Below are 23,587 nucleotides of genomic sequence, written 5' to 3'. Positions count from 1 at the left end.
AAAAGGGCAAATTAGTGTTTAAAAATATAAGATAATGATCTCCCACCTTGGGATCAACATTACAAATAAAAATATCATTTAAAACATATGTAAAATCTGAAGTCAATTTTTGAAAAGTCAAAATTTAAGGAAAAAAATGTGTAAGCAAATCAGTTAGTTAAGTAAATAGTAATATTAGGTTGAAACATAAAATTGTCATTTTTGTAGATTAAGATGAAATATCAGGAATTTCACACGATCCATCCTGTACATTTTTCCTATTCATGATACCATTAAGAAGTTTGCAGAAGCTTTTCCTACCTTGAAATTTAAATATATAACTTTTATAGGTTAATCTAAGATCACTTCTAGATCTTTATCTTTAGAGGACAGTTGTTGCAAAGATTTTTTTTTTATATTTCACAAGCTTTCTTACAACAACAGATCTAATTAGAACCAATAACTAGTCTAAATCATTAAAATGTGGTTTCCTACAAAAACAAAAACAAACAAACAAAAAACCTCATCCCTGAAGCACTCTTCAAGGCCTAAATTTTCTGCCAGTGCCAGAGCCCTGTCACCATTGTCTAAAGCTTGGCAAAGTTCAAAGAGAGCTCATCAATGCACAGTGAGAATTAATGTGCACCACTCATTACCCTGCTGAGACCCTTTGTTAAACAGGCCATTTCTATGCTGTTTGTAGGATTGTGCAGTTGTAATCCCTGGATAACTGCCAGGAATAGCCATAGTAACAAAACAACCAGTGTCCTTCTGTTTTCCATTCAATCTGTCATTGTGTAAAGAATTTTTTGAATTATGATGAATCTTGCTGCCAGTCAGTGTTTGTAGGTCATTCCAAAACCCTAAGTGAAGAATGTTACTTCTGTGCTCTCATTGATGGATTCATTCCCATACATCTCTCTACATAAATTATTTATGTTATGGTTTGTCATAACAGGTGAGATTGAATATTCTAATTAAAATGGAATACATAATATGCATATAAATAATACCAGTGTTCTGATATGCTCTCTTATTGCCTCTCTATAAATCATGGTGCACTTAAAAAATAAAGAAACTTGGCTTTCACAATTTTTTAAAGTAATTGGTACAATATTACAAGTACACACCCACATACATGTTTATGCATATTTATATATGCCCATGATGTGTGTGTATATATATATACACATTGTATTCACATACAGTAAATATAGATGTCTATGACTGCATACAAACAGTATACATATGTGTATACTAAAAACAGTTTTAAAAGAATAAAACTGAGTAAAAAACAGATATTGCTTGAACGAACTAAGATTCAGTGTGTTGTCAAGGACAATGCTTCTTGTTTAAATGTCAATATGAACTTGGGCAATTTAGTGAAGACTTGATCACAGATTTATTTGCTATTCTCACTGAAATTTATTTTCAATTCATTATTTCTTAATATATTTTTATTCAATGTTGAAAGATAACCAGTCCGCTGGTATATTTTGATATTAAAAAAGCTTCGTAATTATAACCACTAGGATAACTTTGGAATTCAGTCAAATTTCCAAATGCCCTCCATTTCTTATCAGAAGTGTGATCTTGGGCAACCTGTAAGTTTCCTGAGTCTCGTTTTTCATAACTATAAAAAGCATTGACAAAAGCATGCAGTTCATGCTAAAGATTGACATAAAACATATGACGTTCTTAGAATAATACCAAGTATATTATAAGCATTCGATAAGTGTTGGTTGTCATTAGAATTTTTTTTCCTGATAGAAATAGCAGCAAAATATCTGAAATGAATGATACCCCAAACTCAGACATCTCACTTCCTCTTCCACTCACCCTACTTGTCATTGAAATTATCAATAGAATAAACAAATAAGGAAAATCTGCATTTACTTTGGAATCTAGGGTTGGGGTCATCTAAATGACATTCTTTTTTCTTCTTAGCCTACTTGTATATGAGACCGAAGAGAAGAAAAACTAGAAGGTTGAACCTGAACCCACTCTCACAAAATAGCCATATGTTTGAGAATTTAGTGGAAAGCCATGGGATTGCAATTTGTATCTTCAGTAGTGTATTTTTAAACATGAAAATGAGTTTTTAGTTAATCTAAACAAATTGTATCTTACAACTTACTATTACCAGACATTGTAAAAATGTTAAGTCTATCCAGTGTATGCAATTCTCTCTGTATCTTTACTTCCAGAAAATGCTGAATTCTGTTGACTTTGCTATGACCGAAGTTACCACTCTTTCCCTTTCTTACAAGCCATTCATTATACCTTTTGGATCCCTACTCCCTCCATCACCAATAATCTCCTTTCATTGCTAATCTCTCCTTTGATTATTTTTAATCCTGGTTGGCCTCTCTACTGCTGAAATTGCTCTCTCTGTAGCCCTGTCAATGGTGGCTACTCTATCTCTTTCACTTCCACTTACTTCAAGAGACTGGGTCATATCCTCTTGGCTGCCTGGATTATGCAGCATGAACTAGGTTCAAATATTTTAGTAATTTATACCTACAGAGATTGTTTCTTACTCCCACTACATATAGATCAAAGACCAGCTGAGGGCTCTACTCCATGTTTTCTCACTCAAGAAACCAAGCTGATAGAGATGCCCCACACAAACATTGCTGATTAGCACACTGGGGAAAGAGAGGGAACATGGTGACCTGGACACTCACTTTTAAAAGTTTCTTCCCATAAAAGAAAGCACACCGTGTCTGCTTATATTCCGTTGTCCAAAATAAATCATTTGGCTGTGCTCAACTTCAAAGGGGAGAGAGGGTGCAATCTATCATGTACTCAGAAAAAGACAGACTGGAATATAGTTGAATAGCCCTACTACCATACTCCCCATTGCTGTTCCTAGTTCATGAATTCTCTAAGCTCCAGGGGGGGAAAAAATGCTTCTTCAAGGTTCATGTCTGTGGATATTCTTAGTCTGTTTACGCTGTTCTCTACTCACTTCTTAATCACAGTTACTCTTCCAATGTTAACTTCAGCCACAGGATCATAGCCTTTCACTTTAAGATGGTTGACTTCATGATCCTAGATAAATTCAGTGTCCTTACAGAAAACTTATCCATCACTGTGGGCTCTAAGCTTCTGGAGGTATTCATTATGTGGCCTCTTAGCCACATAATGCTTACAGATGCTTGTAATTACATCATAATCATTATCATGGCCCAAAGTACACTAACTCTTAGATCAATAACTCAGAAATTCAGCTCTTTTCCTTTTTGCTTATAAATTCATTTGATTCCACTACATTTGTTTTTGACCCTATCAGACCCAGGAGTTGATTATCTGTATGTTTCCATATATTAATTATCTTTTCTCCTCACATTTCTCTATATCCAGCTTAGTTTCTATGATTTATTCTTACAACCATTCTTTTCTGATACCAAATTTATTTTTTCTCTATTGTTAAGCATTTACCTCCTCAAGACTTGTTCCTGTATTAATGTCATCATCTTCTTCACTGTGCCTGATTTGGAAGAGTAAACTCAGATGGAGAAAATCAACCAATTGTGAAGAATGGACCCACAGTAAACTGATAGTCAGGATTCGCAAAAGAGTTGTCAGCCCTGCCGCAACTGCTAGAAACTCTGTTCACCACACTCTTCTATTCTGCAACACTTGTTTTCAAATGTTTCTTTCTCCTTCTTAAGTTTAACAGTCCCTCTTTAACCTGGAGCAGAAAACCTGGTCTCCTGCTCCTAAGAGAAGTACAAATGACTAGATGAGAATGTTTTACCTCGACGTCAATCATCCAACTGTCAAGCACGGCTTCATTAACACCCCTTCTCTCTTCTTAATTTCATGGAGAAATTGGCTCTTCTCCTGCCTGAAGATATTCTCTTCATCTTTCTTTTCCATTCCAGCTTGCCTATTCAGGAATTTTTATACCCATGTCTCTTTCTTTCTCTAGACATCTTGGCCTTTCTTTTCTGATTTATTTGCATTTGTATTTTTAAAAGATTATGATTTCTCCATTAAAAAAAAATCCATTTCCACCCCCACCCAGTGTTTCATTTTACCCTCCGAATTAAAAATCTTTACCACTTGGCTGCACTACCTGCTCCATTGCCTCACATCCTAACCCATGATAATCTTTGAAGTAACATGTCAACAAAAAACCATTCTTAGTAATATCTGCAAGTTGTTAAAACAATGGATATTTGTTAGGCTTTATCTTATTGACCTCTAAGATGCTATTTTCTCAGCTTACTACTCTGTTCTTGAACCACTCTTTTGTACTAGCTTCCATGACACCCTCTTTTTTTTTAAGATTTATTTATTTATTTTAGACAGAGACGGGGAGAGACAGAGAGGAGGAGAGGGACAGAAACTTCAAGCAGACTCCTTGCTGAGCATGGAGCAGGGCTCAATCTCACAACCCATGGGATCAGAACCTGAGGGAACCAAGAATCCAAAGCTTAACAGACTGAGCCACCCAGTTCCCCCATAACATTCTCTTCATTTTCCAATTGCCTCTCTTAGGTAACTGCTTCCCAGTTCTATTTGCTATCTTTACCTCTTCTAACTTTTAAGCCCTACTAGAAAGAATGTATATTATAGTAAATGTAGAAAAAAATAGTGCTTTATTTCTTGTCAGGATGGTGTAGTAACATCAAGCTTCGACAGACTCCTCTTTGATTAATACCCGTAACAAAATCCATGCAAAATAAGTAGAGTAAACCTAACTAAAGCTATGGGACTCAGGGCTTCTGATCCCAAAGCAGGGCATGTTGGTCTAGAATTATCCATGGATTAAAAGTGCTACATGTGAAATCCAAGTCTGAAGGCAGGCTTACCGCTTGACACCAGGGCCTTGAATGTGGCTTCTTTCCTTGGGAAAGCAGCACGAAAATACTGGTGCCTGAGGCTTTGGCTTATTTGACAGCTGTGGGCCTAGGTAAATATAAGGGCACAGATTCAGCCAGGTAACTGGGAACTCTCTCCAACTGCCTAACTGTTTAGGAATTAGATTCAAAATACCACCAATATCATCAGAAGATGTGAACCTCAAATCACCCGTATAAAACATAGCTATGGATTGGAAGACTGGGGAGGGGGCACTGAGTGAAAGGAATAACAGAATTCCTAGAAAGGTACCTGTAAGGATATATGAGACTGGGGGGGGGGGGAGAGAAGTAGAGAAAAATAACAAAAAACAAGCTTGTATTGAAAAATAACAAAAAACAAGCTTGTATTGAAAAATATCATTGAACATGAATTTTATCCTAATGAAGTACATTTTGTAGAATTATCTGACAAAGACGTTATTTTTTGTTTATTTATTTTTTTAAGTAATGTCTACACCCAACATGGCCCAAACCCACAACCCTTGGAAGAAGAGGGCATGCACCACTGACTGAGCCAGCCAACTGCCCCATATCTGACAAAGATTTTAAAGTAAAATCTAAAGATAAAATATCTTTTAAAATTCTGTAAAATATTGGCAAAAAAAGAAAATTATGTAGTAAAAATAATGAAATATTAAAGTATGAAAAATGATGAAATAATGAACATTTTTTAAGTATCATAAAAGGTATTAAAAGGAAACCTCAGTAGATAAGGTATACTAACGAGGAAGTTAAATGGAAAAAATATACTGATTAATCAGCACACAGCACAAAAAGACAAGAAAATAAACTTCTAAAAGAAGAGCTAAGAGGCATGGAGGATTGGGTGGTAAACTCCACTATGTCTCTAGTAGGAGTTCCAGAAGGAAATAGAAGGAAGTAATATTTAAAAAGATGATAGCTGAGGATTTGCTGGAATTTGCTCAGAGAGCATCCTCCCAATCGTAAACAGTTAAATGTAGAAAAATCCTAGTACTTTTTGGGACCCTATGGCTCTAAGGACCCCTCTGTGATGATTTTGCCTTTTGTTATCCTGTACCTAAAGTTTTCCTTCAGATTCTGTACTAATCACTTTTTAGACACAGCTACCATGTAAACCCCTTTTTAAAAGCAACTGTTAGCTTGCTGCTACCCTTAATTGAAACTATATGACTGATCCACAGAAATCTTGTCATTCTATGGCCTGACGAGCCTATTTTGAGGTAGGTCAACTTTTTTTTTAACTAACAATGTGGGAACGACCTCAAAAGTCTCTCTTATCAAATTGAAATAGTATATTCAAGAACTCAGCCAGCCAGGCAGCTGTGACATCTTGGCTTTACATGAAAAAAGGTAGCTACCCCTTAGGTGGCAATTTTATCCCCCATCCTACAGCTTGAAATACAGACTAAACAAGAACCTTGATTCATAGAGGTTCTTCTAAATGCCTGGGCTTGGTTCCCTGACAAGTTGAAACATGATGGTGTTCACTGGGCTGCTGTGGCTATCCAGCATCAGTGCTAGCTATACAGAACCCAAACTGGACACGATCCTTCTTAATGGTGGCCAGAGCTCAGGGCCATTAGCTATAACTCTAGCTATGATTCGAGTTGTTGTCAAAAGCTTGGGTTTTAGTCTGCCCTTTGGAAAGCTGAAGACTGGCAGATCAAGTATACCCCTCTTGTGGGCCACCAACGTTGGAAATAAGTTGTGGCTCTTGATTGGAAAGTTTGGATTTCTAATGAATTCAGAATCCAAGCTTATTAACTGCTATATTGGTCTTTCTCATTCATAGTGTAACTCTCTAATATCCCATGAATCTTCTCCTATCCACTCCATTGATCTCTTCCTCATACAATTCATTGTGTTCTTATAGCTCCTCCGAATATTTCTTGCTTCAAGGACTCATATAAGCTCTGAGAGGGATCATGCCTAACTGTCTTTCCATCCCCACTCTGTCTAGTCTACCAATAAATACTAATTGATAGAACCTGTCATATTATTTCACAGCTGAGAAAATATAAGCTGATTTTACTTTACTATGGGTTGTATTTATGCAAACTTTTTAAACTGGTGAAGGAATAGTAATTACCTTCTAAAACCATGGGTATTTGCTGCTTTATAATTTACTCTTTGTACCACTTTTTTTTTTTTTTTACATCTACAGAAAGATAATCTAGTCGATTATTGCTCCCTCTTAATCCTACATGGAAAACTACATGGATGAATGAAAAAGATAGGAATCATTAGCCTTGAAATATGGTAGCATTTTCTCCATGATGTTATTTAATATTTGATATCAGAGGTTCCATTTGAATCATTCAGATTAAAATACTTATGAAAGGGGAGCTTAAGGGCACCTGGGTGGCTCAGTCGGTTAAGCATCTTCCTTCAGCTCAGGTCATGATCTTGAGATCCTGGGATCCAGCTTGGGTCAGGCTCCCTGCTAAGTGGAGAGTCTGCTTCTCCCTCTCCCTCGCCCTGCCCCTCCCTCCCCCTGCCTGTCCTCATGCACGCACTCTTTCTCTCTGTCAAATAAATAAATAAAATCTTTTAAAGAAAGGGAGGGGGGCTTATTTTTCCTGATCCTCAAAATGCAAAATACATTGTCTGCTTTTCAGAAATTAAATTAAAGCAAGGCAGTACTTTTATTTCCTCATTTCATGTTTTAATAATTTATTTTCAGAAAAGAGTTGTATTTGTGCTGAAGTTTAAGTTTAGGTTAAATAACTCTTTGCATGTGTATCTCAATCTTTGTATTCTTAAACATAATGACCACAAAAATTCTATGGATTTACTTTATCGCTTATAATTGTGTTTTATTTGATTAGCAATGTATTTCATATGTCATATATTTCCTTATACAAAAATTACAAAATTAAGAAATAATGGAAAACCATAATTCTACAACTTTTGACCATCAATACTAACATTTTGCTCGATTTCTTTCCACTATTGATTTTATACTTTTAAAATGTTATAGAACTTTTCAAATATGAGCAAATAGAAAAGTAAAGTGAGGGGCAATGTACCTGTCACCAACCCTCGAGGATTAGAAAACTCTACAATAATCTCATTTCATCTCAACTCTAACCAGTTTTCTTGCCACCTGCATTATTTTATAGCAATTCCTTGACTTCATATCATGTCATATTTTTTCATATGTTCATGTATAAATAGTACTTATCACTAAAAAAGGGACTAATTTTTTTTTTTTTAAATGGCCACACTGTCATTATCCCACGGGGGAAAAAATATGATTCCTAATGACATCAAATATTTTACCAACAGTATTTATTTCCACTTTTCTGATTCTGATTGTTATAAAGTATTTACTCATTCATTATAATTTACTTGTTTAAATTGGGATCTAAAAATTCTCTTTAATTTGTGATCAGAGTTGATATATCCCAAGACCCATTTTAATCTGTAGATTCCCCCTCTTACTATGTTTTTATTTAGTTGAATTCATGTTTAATACCATATATTTCTACATTCACTAACATTATCAGTGTCCATTCTCTTTTATTGGAGACATCATAAAATTCTATTTAACAGTGGATAGTAATTCTTTATTGTTATACCCTGATTTATTAACCATTCCCTTTTGAGGCATGTAGGCTACTTACAGTTCCAGATTATAGGTGATCTTGGGGGAATACCTTTGTATATTAGCCTGTTCCTGAATTTAGAATTATTTCTTAAACATTCTAGGTATGACATTCCAGTGTTAAGTATTAGAGATATATTTAAGGCTCTTGCAGGCTGGAATTGGTGGTCCACTGCCATTCAGTAGAAAAATTTCCTTGCTTATGATCTCTGTCTTAAATCCTTTTATTTAATCCTTCAATGAAATCCTGCCATTTGACACTTAATTTTATTGTATATGCTCTTTAAAAATTAAAAAAAATCATTCTCTCTGGTTTTAGAAGAAAGAAAGAAGAGAAAGGGAAAAAAAAGGAAAGAAGGAAGGAAGGGCAGTTTGTATAAAATAATAGATGGAATACTCTAACTTTTCTCTTAGAAACCTTTTTATTATTCTTTGCATCCAGTTTCCTACCATCAAACACTATTGCAACTGCAAGCACCTAGTATTGAAAGACTTTTGTTTGCTATTTTGCAGTTGTTTTGCTTAACCTTTATATTCAGATTTACCTGTGAGTTACCCAAGCATTCTTAAATACGTGGTGATGATATATTGTTAAAATCTCATGAGCAAATATGGGAATGACCTCAATTTTTGTTAACAAAATGGGGAAGTGGTCTAGGTTCAGTTATTATACCTGAATTATTTGGAAAATTAAATATTCTAGAAGGAAATTGCTGTTCCCCAATGATATTTACAGAAAGGCATGAAGTCGTTCTTATTAATCAACGGGAGATTTTTGTGCAGGCAGGAGATCACGTAGGTGTTGTAGGAAAAGGTCATGTCACAGGTTCAGAAATATTGTGCACAGTGTAATCTTTTTATTCTTCTATTATTATTATTTAATGCAGAGTTACAATATCATGGATCAGTATCTTGATTAAACTTTTAATCGGTAGTTAAATAGGTATTTTAACAAATTCTAAGCCACAAGTAGTTTTCTTGCTGTTGAATTTGAACCCAATAATTTGTAGGGATCACGCTTATAGAATAAAGATAAGAGAATAAATCAAAATGGTATTTTAATTTTAGTGGAAAAAATATACTGCGAATGACATGAGGGGTGCAGTGACACAAATTTTCTCTTCTAAATCGGATACCTCTTGTTTATGGTTGGAATGTCTTTTCATGTGATGTTTCTATAATCAATGGGATTTTCTGGAGAGGATCAACAGGACGATTAATGTGGGAGGGGTCGGGAGGGTTAGAGACATGTTCCCTGCTCCTCGGGCCTGGCCAGCTTGTTTCCAACCCAGAGCCTTTGTAACTCACAATCTCCTCCACCAGGAGAAATCTGCTTAGACCCTCCCAGGGCTTTATCTGTGACTTGACTGAAATCTGGACTCAAATGTCAGGACCTGGGAGAGGTTCCTCTGTCCATTTTATAAAAAACAGCGCCCTCCTTTCTCCCTAGTCATACTCCAATCCTCTTACCGGCTTTATCTTCACTCATTAACATTCTTTACTCCCTGAAATTACATCCTCTAATTTTTTCATGCTTAGTGTCTGTCTTCTTTCTTCACTTTGTCTGGCTCTGCCAATACTATGAACATCAGAACAGCAACTCTTATAGGACTGTCACTCAAGAATAAATATTTGTTGAATAAATTAGTGAATTGTTTAATAACAAATTATTTAATAAATTAGTGAATAAATGACTTAAGATAGATGGCAGGATTTTAAGTTCCTGCATACCTCAAAAATTTTAACAGACATTGAATAAATCAGTACAGTTAAACCTTTACAAAACTTAAGTAGTACAGATTCAGGGAATTTTATTAGTCATGTGAACCAAAGAAGACATGTTGCAAAATATTTTTTTGTTTGAGAATTAATTGTAAAGATATCCACATGCAACATCAATAAGGACTAGCTATTATATCAATGTAAATATTTTTATTACATAAAGTTCTTTCTTACCATGTATGTTAACAGTTTACCCATTTAACAAATACTAATATGTTCTAAGTATGAGCATATGATACAGACTTTGAATGTAGGGATTTAAGTAAATTTATATTTTGATTTGACCCATTCAAAGATAGGTTAGCTTAGTAATTCAGCATACGATGTAAATCTATTTATAAACCAAGGTACGTTCTATGGAGTAAAAAGTTAAAAATCCATATTCTGTCAGAAGGTATACTGAAGATCTTGATATGATTTATTCTGTACAGTATTTAAATGAGTGTAACAAAGGACTTTAGGTAAGAATAATGAGATTATATAGAAAAAGTCCCTTTTTAACTGGAAAAGGGAATAAAAAAGTTTGAGCTAGGAGTGCCTTCCGGTTTACTTATGTGGCTTACAAGTCTTACCATTTGACTCTTCTTGTTACTCTCACATTGATTCTCTAAATATCTAAATAATTTTAAAATTAAAAGTTTAATTACATTTTGAGTCATAGTTTTAAAAAAATCTAGTAATAAAGACTAGATAATCAGAAGCTATAAGATGGGTTACAATACTGTCATTTTTCCCTCTTGAATCCTTTGTACTTTTTAAAATACTAAAAACAAGTGTTTGTGTATAGGTCCCATGTCAACTCTGGGTTTTTGCAAAATTAATGTAAATTCTAATAATGAATATCATTTTATGTTAATCCATTAGAGCAACAAGTGGGCAATCCAGTAAAATTATATCACAACTATACATAGCTCAACTTATTAATACACATTTCAGCTGAAATATTTATCCAATTGCTTGTTTCCATTGTTAATCTTTCCTATGCCATGGCGAGCATCTGAGAAATGAGACTGTCCTAAATACCATTGTATCCTATATTTTGCCCCAGGCCTGTTGCATAGGGAATCTTGATAATATTTGTCAAAAAATATTTATTATTGTGACAAACATTCTAAATAAATTGATTCCAAAATTATTTCTAAAATTATTTAAAATTAATTAATATACAGTTTTAAAATAAACTGATCATAATAAAACATTTTATATCATTATTTACAGCTGTTATAATTTACCTATTATTTTAAAACAGATCCTGAGAATTCAATGTGCTTAATCTCCTATCCACTGAAGAACAGTTTACAGAGCAGAATTACAATTCACAATTCTATTAGGAAGTTTCCCCATAGTTCATAGTCATCTGTCTTAGTGCTAGTAGTCGTTTCTTGGTCCACTGGTTGTGATCCCATAGCATGTACACTGGGAAATGAAGAAAAGGGTTAGCAGAAAATATAATACCTTCAATCAGTAACAAGAAATTGTGTAAATGTTTTATAGGTTTAAGAAATAACATGAGATTGAAAATACTATTTTGAATTGCTTCTGTTTTCTATTTTGAAACTTTTAATATAAATTTGTTTCAAAGAAGCCATTCATTCTCTCTTTTCAAGAGATTATTTGCTTGATAGATGTATAATAACATTTAGTTTGAGTATTATTGTAGATTTTTCCTTGTTTTGTTTTTATGTATGTTTAATATGTAACTATAAGGATTATAGAATATAATAGAATATTTTTCACATTTGGGCGATTGTCTTAGAATAAAGTGTTTTCACTTATGTTATACTTTTAAAAGATATTAGTTATTTTAAAATCAGGAAATCTATGTATCCAAAATGCAGAACAAAAAATGTCAGAGACACCATCATTCAGTGCTTTGCTCATGAATAACAGATATACTAAGTTCCACTTTGCTTTGTGTGTGTGTGTGTGTGTGTGTGTGTGTGTGTGTGTTTAAGATTTTTATTTATTTATTTGACAGAGAGAGGAAAGAGAGCACAAGTGGGGGGGGGGGCAAGCAGAGGGAGAGGGAGAAGCAGGCTTCCAGCGGAGCAGGGAGCCCCCTGTGGGACTTAATCCCAGGACTCAGAGATCATGACCTGAGCCAAGGGCAGCCACTTAACCAACTGAGCCACCCAGGTGCCCCCAAATTCCACTTTGAATTATTGATATGAATGATTTCAGATTACTTTTAATTGAAATTTAGTTTTCTTGAAATTATCAGTGTGGAAAACACTCCTCAATTTCTGCGTACCCGATTTTTTTCAAGGGAGCTAAACTAATTAAACTACTACATTAAAAAACAAGTGAGTCCCTTGGAAATATTGAAGTGAGAAAGGAAGATACCGTAACAGTTGTAGTGCAGAAATGTCAATATTTACAAGCCATCCAGTTGAGGGTTAACAACAAAATCAGAACTGAACGTGAAGAACACAACACAAAATGAAAACAATTAAATGCTCTTCAACCCACAATCCCTCCTGCAAAAAAAACATCAAACTCTAGAAATATTTTGGAGCCACGGCTCTTCTAAAGAATTACCAGTTGGGAAGTTTATTTTTCATTCAGGCATTAATGGCAAGCTTGGTAGATGTAGTCAGTATCGTTTGAAATTATCAGCAGGCTTACTTAAGCATTAATAAAGTAACAGCTGTGGCTTGTGTTTAATGCTGCCGTCTGTGTTTAATTCTTTCTTAATTGTCCCTGTTCAGGCCTTTCATATGTAGAAGAAATCTCTGTATTTTATAACTAAATTGCCCATACACTGTGGATAGTACTTGGTGTGGTGAAAAGCAACTGAAGGCATCTTTCTAAAATATAAGGTTATGTTTTTGTAAAACTGCAAATAGATATTAGTTTGCATACTGTATATAACATATATAATTTATAGAAGTTTGAAATTAGGTTTTCACATATATGAAACATGTAACTTTAATTGCATCACTTTTTTTCTTAAACACAATGTAGTGAGTACTAACGTAATGGTATGAGGTAACTTCATTGTAATAACTGAAGGCCAGTTTATCACAGAAATATGAAATATGAAATACTTTATCAGTTTTTAATTATTATTTTAGTTATATAAAAATAGAAATCATGCACATGGAAAATTTCACTGTTGTGGGAAGATAAACCTCAGGAATATTTTCTCCTGTAAAGAAGTTTAGGGAAGTACTGGGGAAGAATTAGCAATAATGACAGTTTTACGCATTCACTAAATCATTTAAAAATATTTAATGACTCAGACACTATAGTAGAAACTGGAGATGCAGAAGTGGACAACATGGAGAAACTCCTTACTCAAAAGAGACGTGTTCTATCGGAAGGAGGCCAACAAGAAATGATATAATTTCAGGTCATGTTAAGTTTTATGAAGAAACTGAAAACATGGAAAGGAGATAAAGAGTGATAGATTTGAGCGGTCGGCAAAGATCCCTTTGAGTGACTGATATGAGAACAGACACATCAGAACATTCAAGTGAGTGAATAATCCATCATGTAGATGTATGAGGGACAACCTTTCCAGGCAAAAGGAAAACCAAGTATAAAGTCTTTGGGACAGAAATGTGTACACATTTAAATACTAGCCACGCAACCAGAGTTGTTGGAACAAGGGTGATCACACGAAGACCAGAAGAATGATAGGAACTGATGTTGATTAAATAATTAGGGTCCATTTCTCATAGTGCTTTGTAGGCCAAGATTAGGCTTCATTCTATGTGTGCTAGACGTCATTGGAGAATTCTGAGCCAGAAGTGATAATCTGGTATGTGTTTTAAAAAGAACTTGTCTCTATAGATGAAGAACAAACTCTAGTTGGGCAAGAATGAAAGCAGGGGACCAATGAGGAGGCCACTGCAAGAGTGCAGGCAGTGTGACTAGGTAGATAGTGGTGGAGGTGGTATGCTGTATTTACAGAAAGTAAACTATGTTTCCCTAAAAGTGCACATAGAGGTGAAAGCATGTGTTCACCTTATGTATTGTGAAGAGTTTAGGTGAATGTAGTGTCACTTATAAGTTACATTAAAATTAATATAATTTTTTTAATATTTGCCTTTTTTTAAAAGGTTTTATTTATTTATTTGACAGAGAGAGAGGCAGCAAGAGAGGGAACACAAGCAGGGGGAGTGGGGGAGGGAGAAGCAGGCTTCCCACTGAGCAGGGAGCCCGATGTGGGGCTCGATCCCAGGACCCTGGGATCATGACCCGTACTGAAGGCAGACACCCAATGACTGAGCCACCCAGGTGCCCCAAAATTAATATCATAATTAACTAGCCTAAATGTCTTAGCTAAATCAGTTAAAATATTTACAACTTATTCAAATGCACTTACCACTATATTTTACCCATTTTCCTAAGCACTTCACAACATTATGAAAATGAAAAGTGTTTAGAACTGGTTTTCCATTGTTAAATTACAAGAACTTTCAGAAGCATGCATAAGATGTTTCACTGCCCAGAGCTTGTATTATAAAATAATATCATTACGTTCTTTGAATGTTAGGACTTAGTAAAGAAGGTTTTCTTAACATGATCAAATTTAGAGTCATGAAGGTTTTCTCAACATGATCAGAGATTCATGAAGATATGCTTTGTTATCTAAATTTTGTATTAGGTAATTGGAAATTAGACCAATAAATGTTACCATTATAGTATAGTACTCCGTAGCCATAGTACTCCATACGAATAATTATTCTGTTCTCCCCTAGATGGGTTAGTTCACCAGAAATTACATTAATGTACAAGTAAATCTTATTTCTAGAGTGAGATCAGAAAAAGTTTAATTTTGAAATTCTCTGATTTTCTTTGAAAATTTTAGTAAGGTAAATTGTATTTTAGTAAGTTAAAACTGTATTTATCAAACATTTATCATGGAGTTCCTTGGTGTCAGATTTTGTCCAATGTCCTGGGGATGTTAGATTGATTATTATGATTGTAAAACAATTTGGAAGAGTTTCCCATAGAATGATAGAATATTTAATTAAAACATATTAAGATAGCTGCTGGCAAGTCATCTTTATGAAGTTTCCAGGGAGGGATACTTTACGATTTTCTCAGTTCAGAACTCTATGCTTTATGAAGGGCATGCCTGCAGGTTCCCAAGTGCGTACACTCTCCTAGGAACAGGGACAACATAATTACAATATGTATGTTCAGGTCTCTCATATTAGTTGACACAACACAACATAAAGTATAGTTACAATTAAATTACATGGTGAAGTTTACAAGTGCGATAAAAATTCACTCAGGAGAAATTAATGTGTATGGACTATTCGAAAAGGGCTGCATAAGACGAAAAGAACCTCTATGTGTCCTATAGAATGTGCATGCTGGAGAAAAGGAAAGACCATTTTTTTTTATTTCAATGTTTTTTTAATTATATTATGTTAGTCACCATACAGTACATCCCCGGTTTCCGATGTAAAGTTCAATGAATCATTAGTTGCGTATAACACCCAGTGCACCATGCAATACGTGCCCTCCTTACTACCCCTCACCAGTCTATCCCATTCCCCCACTCCCCTCCCCTCTGAGGCCCTCAGTTTGTTTCTCATAGTCCATAGTCTCTCATGTTTCATTCCCCCTTCTGATTACCCCCCTTTCTTTATCCTTTTCTTCCCCTACCAATCATCCTAGTTCTTATGTTCCAAAGATGAGAGAAATCATATGATAATTGTCTTTCTCTGCTTGACTTACTTCACTTAGCATTATCTCCTCCAGTGCCTTCCATGTTGCAGCAAATGTTGAGAATTCGTTCTTTCTTTTTTTTTTTTTTTTTTTTTTTTTTTTTTTTTTTAAATCTTTTTTTTTTTTTTTTTTTTAAGATTTTATTTATTTATTTGACAGAGATAGAGACAGCCAGTGAGAGGGGGAACACAAGCAGGGGGAGTGGGAGAGGAAGAAGCAGGCTCATAGCGGAGGAGCCTGATGTGGGACTCGATCCCAGAATGCCGGGATCACGCCCTGAGCCGAAGGCAGATGCTTAACCGCTGTGCCACCCAGGCGCCCCAAGAATTCGTTCTTTCTGATAGCTGAGTAATATTCCATTGTATATATGGATCACAACTTCTTAATCCAGTCATCTGTTGAAGGGCATCTCGGTTCCTTCCACACTTTGGCTATTATGGACAATGCTGCTATGAACATTGGGGTGCATATGGCCCTTCTCTTCACTACGTCTGTATCTTTGGGGTAAATACCCAGTAGTGCAATGGCTGGGTCATAGGGTAGCTCAATTTTTAGCTTTTGAAGGGACCTCCACACTGTTTTCCAGAGTGGCTGTACCAACTTGCATTCCCACCAACAATGTAGGAGGGATCCCCTTTCTCCACATCCTCTCCAACAATTGTTGTTTCTTGCCTTGTCTATTTTTGCCATTCTAACTGGTGTAAGGTGGTATCTTAGTGTGGTTTTGATTTGAATTTCCCTGATGGCTAATGATTTTGAACATTTTTTCATGTGTCTGTTAGCCATATTTGTATGTCTTCATTGGAAAAATGTCTATTCATATCTTCTGCCCATTTTTTGATTTGTTTATTTGTTTCTTGTGTATTGAGTTTGAGAAGTTCTTTGTAGACCTTGGATACCAGTCTTTTATCTGTAGTGTCATTTGCAAATATATTCTCCTATTCCGTGGGCTGCCTCTTAGTTTTTTTGACTGTTTCCTTAGCTGTGCAGAAGCTTTTTATCTTGATAAAGTCCCACAAGTTCAATTTAAAGACCATTTTGATCAGGGAAATATAGAAACATTATAGCAGAAGAAATAGTTATGATGAATGTGATTGCACAAAAAAATAGTGAGAAATGAGTATGGTCAAGTCATCTTTGGAGCCATCCATTCCTTAAACTCTCACAATTCTGGTTTTTTCATCTGTAAATAGAAAATCACACTACAAATTTGGCAGAGCTGTTGTGAGGATTAATGGAAGGGATATGAACAAAGAATATGGTCTTGGCCCATAATGGACATGTTTAATTTAAGCCGCTTCTATGAGTTTTTTTCCCCTGCTATTGCTACCCTCTCAATTCAGACCTTTGTCATCTCAGACTTTCTTCAAAACTCAAGTGTAATCATTTGGTAAAGCCTCCACTGACCCAATCCGGTAGAAGTGAGCTCTTTCTTTCCTTTGTGCTATTCATATGACACATAACAGTTTACTTATTTATTTTTCTTTGGCCGAAATACATTTTTTAAACAATTTTGACCATTGGCTTTTCCTAATGCAAGATTACTTTATTTTTTATTTTATTCTTTAAAATAAAACACCAGTGGGGATAAGGAGTGTACTTGTGATGAGCACCAGGTGTTGTATGGAAGTGTTGAATCACAATATTGTACACCTGAAACTAATATTACACTTGATGTTGACTAATTGGAATTTAAATAAAAACTTAAAGTCTTAAAATAAAATGAGATGCCAATTACTAAATCTATGTTAATGAAATCATAACCGTCACCTACAGAGAGAAAAGATTCTTGGATTATGCAATTTACCATCAGGCTCTTTTCTCCAATGCCTTGTCTTTAATAAAATGGCAGTTGATGGGAAAACATCAAATCTGTCATTATAAACATCTTTAATACAGCATCTTGATTATATTTCAAAATTATTATATTATTAATAGACTTGTAATGAAGTTCGATTTTTTTCATAGACAGTGCTATTATGTATAAATAATGTTCTTTACCGCTGTGAGATAATCTGGAGGTCTGATCATTTAAATGAATTTTAAAAATATATTTGGTATGTAACTAGAGACTGCTTATTTTTGACAATTGATGTTTGATAAGTTTTGTGTGCTTTACTATTAATAGTAATAACTAAGTTCTAATTAATTTAATCAACATAACATTAAGTACTACTAACAGGATATGGTTAAAACAACCTGTTATTTAAAAAAATAGATATTTTTAGAACAGTTTTAGGTTTATAGAAAAATGTGCAGAAAGTAGAGTTTCTATACCTTCTCCCATTCTACCCACCCACCACCGTTTCCCTTATTATTAACAGCTTCCATCAGTGTACTAAATTTGTTACAGTTGAACCATTATTGAGACATGAGCTAAAGTCCGTAGTTTACATCAGAGTTGACTCTTTGTGTTGTACAGTTTTATGGTTTTTGATAAATGCACAGTGTCATGTACCCACCATTATGATTTCTTACAGAATAGTTTCACTGTTGCAAACATGTTCTCATTCCACCTATTTGTCACTCTGCTCCCTGACTCCTTGGGGCACCTACAGGGGAAAAAGTAATCATTCAAGAAACAAAGATTCTAGTAAAAAATGGACAACATGAAATGGTGGAGGCTGAATATACAGCACAGTGTATCTATGTGTCATTTCGCTTTGTAACCTCCCTTGGACCAGGCACATGAAAAGCAAAATTTTACTACATGTAAGGTATATAAGTGAATATACTTTAAACTGGTAAAATATTTTTAAATTCATGATAGATACCAACAAAACTTAGGAAACAATTCAAATAACATACGTTAAAACAAAACTACTGCATTATTCCAAAAAAGTCTAAAATAAACAAATAAATAAATTCTTTAAAATTTGATATACGACTAGTGAGTCATATTAACATATGCCTATTGAACAACTTTTTTGGAATAATGCAGTAGTGCTGTATATTCAGCCTCCACCATTTCATGTTGTCCATTTTTTACTAGAATCTTTGTTTCTTGAATGATTACTTTTTCCCCTAACAAACCATCTATACTTCCTTCCCTTCTGTCTCAGATGAAGTGCTCTCTCTTCCTTGTGGAGAGCATTCCATCTGCCTAAACTCTTCACCTGACCTTATAAATTCTCAGTGACTGTAATCTATTAATCACTGTCCTTGTTTCCATACATTCCCCTTTCCATCTCTACGAACTCCTTAATAAATGAGTGAATGAATGTCTCCATGATTCCATTTCTGGCTTCTGAGGTGCGTATCATGGTCAGTTCTGGGTAAAGATTCCCAAAAGCGTGGGGTTTGTGTCCTGGTTCCAATGCTCAATTAGCTCTCTGACCGTGAACAAGTGTTTGACTTCTCATGGATTCAGTTTCCTTACCCGAAAATGAGAATAATAATAGGACTATGTAAGGATTAAATGTGACAATTCATGTAAAGTTCTTACTGCAGTGCCTGTTGCATAGCAGATGCTTAAAGGACATGAGCAATTATTACTGCTAAGTTGATATTTTCTTTGATTTATGAACATGAAATATGATGATGTCCTCTCCAGGGCCCTTAAGACCTGTTTTTTTCCCTTCCTAGTTTTTAGAGAAATGTTTTTCTCTCTGCATTGCTACTCAAAGATACTCTCTTCAAACATCTGACTGTTCCCTCTTCCCCACACGCACCCAACACACAGATACACACAAACTCGTACCCAGAATAGTGTTGTCAACAAAGTTAGCTTCTTAGAGAAGTTTCTTTTCTAAGTTCTCCAACAATCCTTGAGGTAAGGAAACTGTGAAGGCCCAATTTCATTATTTTGTATATCTTTCTGTAGCTCACTACAGGGAGCACTTTTTTATCTCTGATAGCCCAGTGTGTTTATGAAAATAAAAGGAATGTGGAAATATAGCTTCCTATCATATATGGGAACAGGGGCCTTTATTATTTTAAAACATTATAATTATTTCTTTCAATATATTGGAGCTGAAGTTCATCCTGACAGATGGTTATAACATGATGAGTGAAGAGCATTAGTGATTTAACATATTTAAGCTACCGTGGAAAATTAGCAACTTTGTGAAAATGGAAAAACTCATTTCCTGATGCGATTTAGGCAAGGCTGCAAGGATTTTCATTAAATAATATAAAAACAAATTAGAGGGATAGAAACAAAACTCAGGGGCAGTAAACACAATCACATTACAAGATGATTTTCAAAATGTTAACTATTTAAAGACTAAAATCTTTTAACTGTACTTATAACCAGGAAAACATGTGTCTTGATTATCAGCTAAATAATTTGAAGTAGATAGTATTATTATTACTATTTAGAATCTGACCAAGGTATTTAGGAAGTCATAACTGATACTAAGTGTTTTTTTAAGTTTAGATTACAAATAATTATGAGAAGATCCCATAGCATAATAATTCAGGTACTGAATGTACAATAGTTTCTTCAGTTTTTTCATTCTGTACAGTTTTTTTCTTTCTCTATTCGGTACAATAAATGCTGGTTTGCTAATCTAGAAGGACATAGAAATGAGTAGCAGAAAAAGGAGATGCTTCAATTCAGAGTCAAGAATGCTTTAAATGTTAATGTGATAGTTACTCTGACAATTCTCAAGTGTAAAGTATTTGTTTTGTTTGATTTGGATACTGACTTCGTTTCTGAGACTTAGAACCAATTTTCCCCCCCTTTCTTCTGTTTCTCTCTACAGAAAGCTGACCTTGCAGTTGCCCCACTGGCTATTACCTACGTTCGGGAGAAGGTCATCGACTTTTCCAAGCCCTTTATGACACTTGGAATAAGTATTTTGTACCGCAAGCCCAATGGTACAAACCCAGGCGTCTTCTCCTTCCTGAATCCTCTCTCCCCTGATATCTGGATGTATATTCTGCTGGCTTACTTGGGTGTCAGTTGTGTGCTCTTTGTCATAGCCAGGTAACATGCTCACTTTTGTGATTTTTTTGGCAATTGTTACCTCCTTTTTCTAACTAATAATTGTCAAAAGTCACAATAATTTTACTTTTCTTTTTCTTTATTTCCCTTGGGGTGCTGAAGATTAATGAATGTTGAAGAGTCACATAAGTTATTAAAATATACTATGCTGTCTTTTTGGGCAGAAAGCATGCTGGTTGTGTCAGTAAGCTATAAGTTTGGTAGAGTTCACCCTTTTAAATCAGCATTTAAAGCAGCCAAAATCATTAGGACATAAAAATTATGTCCTCATTTTGAAGGTTTCTCTTGAGCCAGAGAGCAAAATAACATATTTTACTAATTTGAACTAATAAATCAGTCATATGAGAAAACCAAAGTGGTAATATTTAAAGGAGGCTTTTTTTAATGAACCAGGGCTCTTTAAAAATAAGCATTTTAACTATAAAAAGACTATCATTATTTTCCACATGAAATTTCTCATTTTTTTCACAAAATAATGTATAACTACAAATATTTTTTGCTCTATCATCAAAATTAAGTATTAAGTAAGAGGGTTATTTTTTCCAATTATATTATATAGGTTCTTCTGATAAATTTTTCACTAAGGATATTTATCCTTTCTTGAACTTATTCTTTTCTCAATGAAGTCCTGTATTTGTTCCTAGCAGTAAAAAAACGCTTAGTTCATTCAATTAAAAAAGGAATGAAATCACTTCTAGAAGTAGCATATTTTTGATATATGTACATTTTTTATAGTTACACACAGATATTTTTTGATATTTACGTATAAATGCCATGCAATTTATAATTTTTCTACCTAATTGGTTTAAATTAACACATGAGTCCTTCAGACAACTATCATTTGCATTTGGCTGAAAATTTGTATTGGGACCATGTGTACATATAGCATTAGGAGCTGTGTGGTAGATCATGTTAAAGTGTTTATTTGGAGTTTAGAGTTCTCCCCCCAAAATGAGCATTTGGAGTAGGAAGTTCATAAACTTTTCGCTCCAGCTTTATCCATATCTTGTGAAGACAAAACAGCCTTTTCTTTTTGAGCACCTTTGCGTCACTTACATATTTTTGATAGTGACCAATACAAACCATTCTGTTTTATATGTCTTCAGAAAATGAGTTCAAGGATTACAGTTTAAATAATTCAATGGCTGGAGAACCCTACAGCCTGCCCACGAGGCAGACAGAAAAATAAATACTCCGAAGTAAGAAAAAGACTTTCTTGCCGTCTGCAGGTACACCTGCTCCTTCTTAATCAAATTGACGAAGTTCCCAGGAAGGATAAAATCAAAACCTAGAAGTAAATGTCCTGAGACCATTCTGCGGCAATGGTGCAGGCATCAATCAAGCTGAAGTAAGTCTCCTGTAGAGACTATTGGGTTACCTCAAATTCGTATTAGGAATTTCAGATGTTACTAATTTTCTGAGCCCAAATCTTCTGAGATGACATTCAAAAGCAAATACTGAAACATCTGAATTCTTTTCCAGCTTAAAGATATATTTGCAAATAGAGGCATGTGGTTTGGCTATGCACTCACCTAATTTTCAAAATATTTCTTTAACTCTCAGTTTGATAAACAGTCAAATAAAATAATAATATAGCATCTGTATAATTATTGTAACCCATACTAATTTTACACAAAATAAATACATCCGCATCATTCTTTTTGAGAACACAGCATTAGCTGGTGTGCCATGTTTTAGTGTCTTTAAATTCTGGAATATTACTGTTATATTTTATTATTAGTTATTAAATGAATGAATTTGAAAGTGATTCTGTTTCAGCATCTTATTCAATGATGTGAAAACAGTCTCATACAAATTCAAAAATTCAGTATAATATCTTCATTTATGGACAAATGAACATATATTCTACTAAATAATAAACAATGTTAGATATCCTATATTAAGTAATAAATAATATTAGATATCTTGCTAAATAATACATAATATGAAAATAAATTATTTGTAGATTGTCTCTGAAATATTTTGTTCAATTCTCAATATTAAAATAATCTTATATAAATATTGCTAAATTTAAAAACAACACACTAAAAACTCAGATTAAAAGAAAATATCTTGAATAGAGTCCATTTAACTTTTAAACTGAACCTCCAAAGCCAAATATATTTATAAAATTAAAATCTACTTTACTTCAATAAAAAAAAATCACTCTGATATGGCAGTGAACTCTTATTACCATGAAAGAAGTTCATGACGTGCAAATGTAGACAGTGTCCAAGTTTCAATTGCAGAACTTAATGACCTTCCTAATTTAAATATTATGATATTTGTTATCAATTCAAAATAAATGTAGTATTTTGATGTTTAACCTATGAATGAGGACTATGTCTTATGTTTTAATAGAGACGCTGATGAACTTAATAACATTATTATCGATGTCAAAATAAATATGGCATTTTCTTTATCTCTAGGTCCATTTTTTCTCTTTATCTCCATAATGATGACAGAAAAAAGAAAGACAAATTACATTAAAAAAATTCTCAGATATATATTTCATTCTCACTGAAAATCATGAAGTTCTAAAATAATACCATGCCAACAACAAAATTTTATAATAAATTAAGTACTGATCCTAATTGTTGGAATTTGGGTTTTCTAAAATTAAATTTAAAAGCAGATTGTTACTGTGATGGCTTTTAAAAATTTCCCTTCACCCTTTCTGTATAAGAAAAAGATTATCTAACAAATACTTAACAAATGTTCTAAGTTTTT

General features: G+C 34.1%; 1 protein-coding gene across 2 annotated transcripts in view; it reads left to right on the top strand.

The window, feature by feature from the left end:
• GRIK2 (glutamate ionotropic receptor kainate type subunit 2) overlaps positions 1-23,587 on the top strand; it is a 641,722-nt gene that overhangs the window by 462,807 nt on the left and 155,328 nt on the right. For both annotated transcript variants that reach the window (XM_057311163.1, XM_057311164.1), the window contains exon 12: positions 20,616-20,839. In XM_057311163.1, coding sequence (XP_057167146.1) covers positions 20,616-20,839 — 224 coding nt within the window. The remainder of the gene's footprint in view (positions 1-20,615; positions 20,840-23,587) is intronic.

Source organism: Ursus arctos, unplaced genomic scaffold (genome assembly GCF_023065955.2).
Source record: "Ursus arctos isolate Adak ecotype North America unplaced genomic scaffold, UrsArc2.0 scaffold_13, whole genome shotgun sequence".
In the NCBI taxonomy this organism is placed as follows: Eukaryota; Metazoa; Chordata; class Mammalia; order Carnivora; family Ursidae; genus Ursus; species Ursus arctos.
Note: the sequence above shows the minus strand (reverse complement) of the source record. Positions and strands in the feature narration are given on the sequence as shown.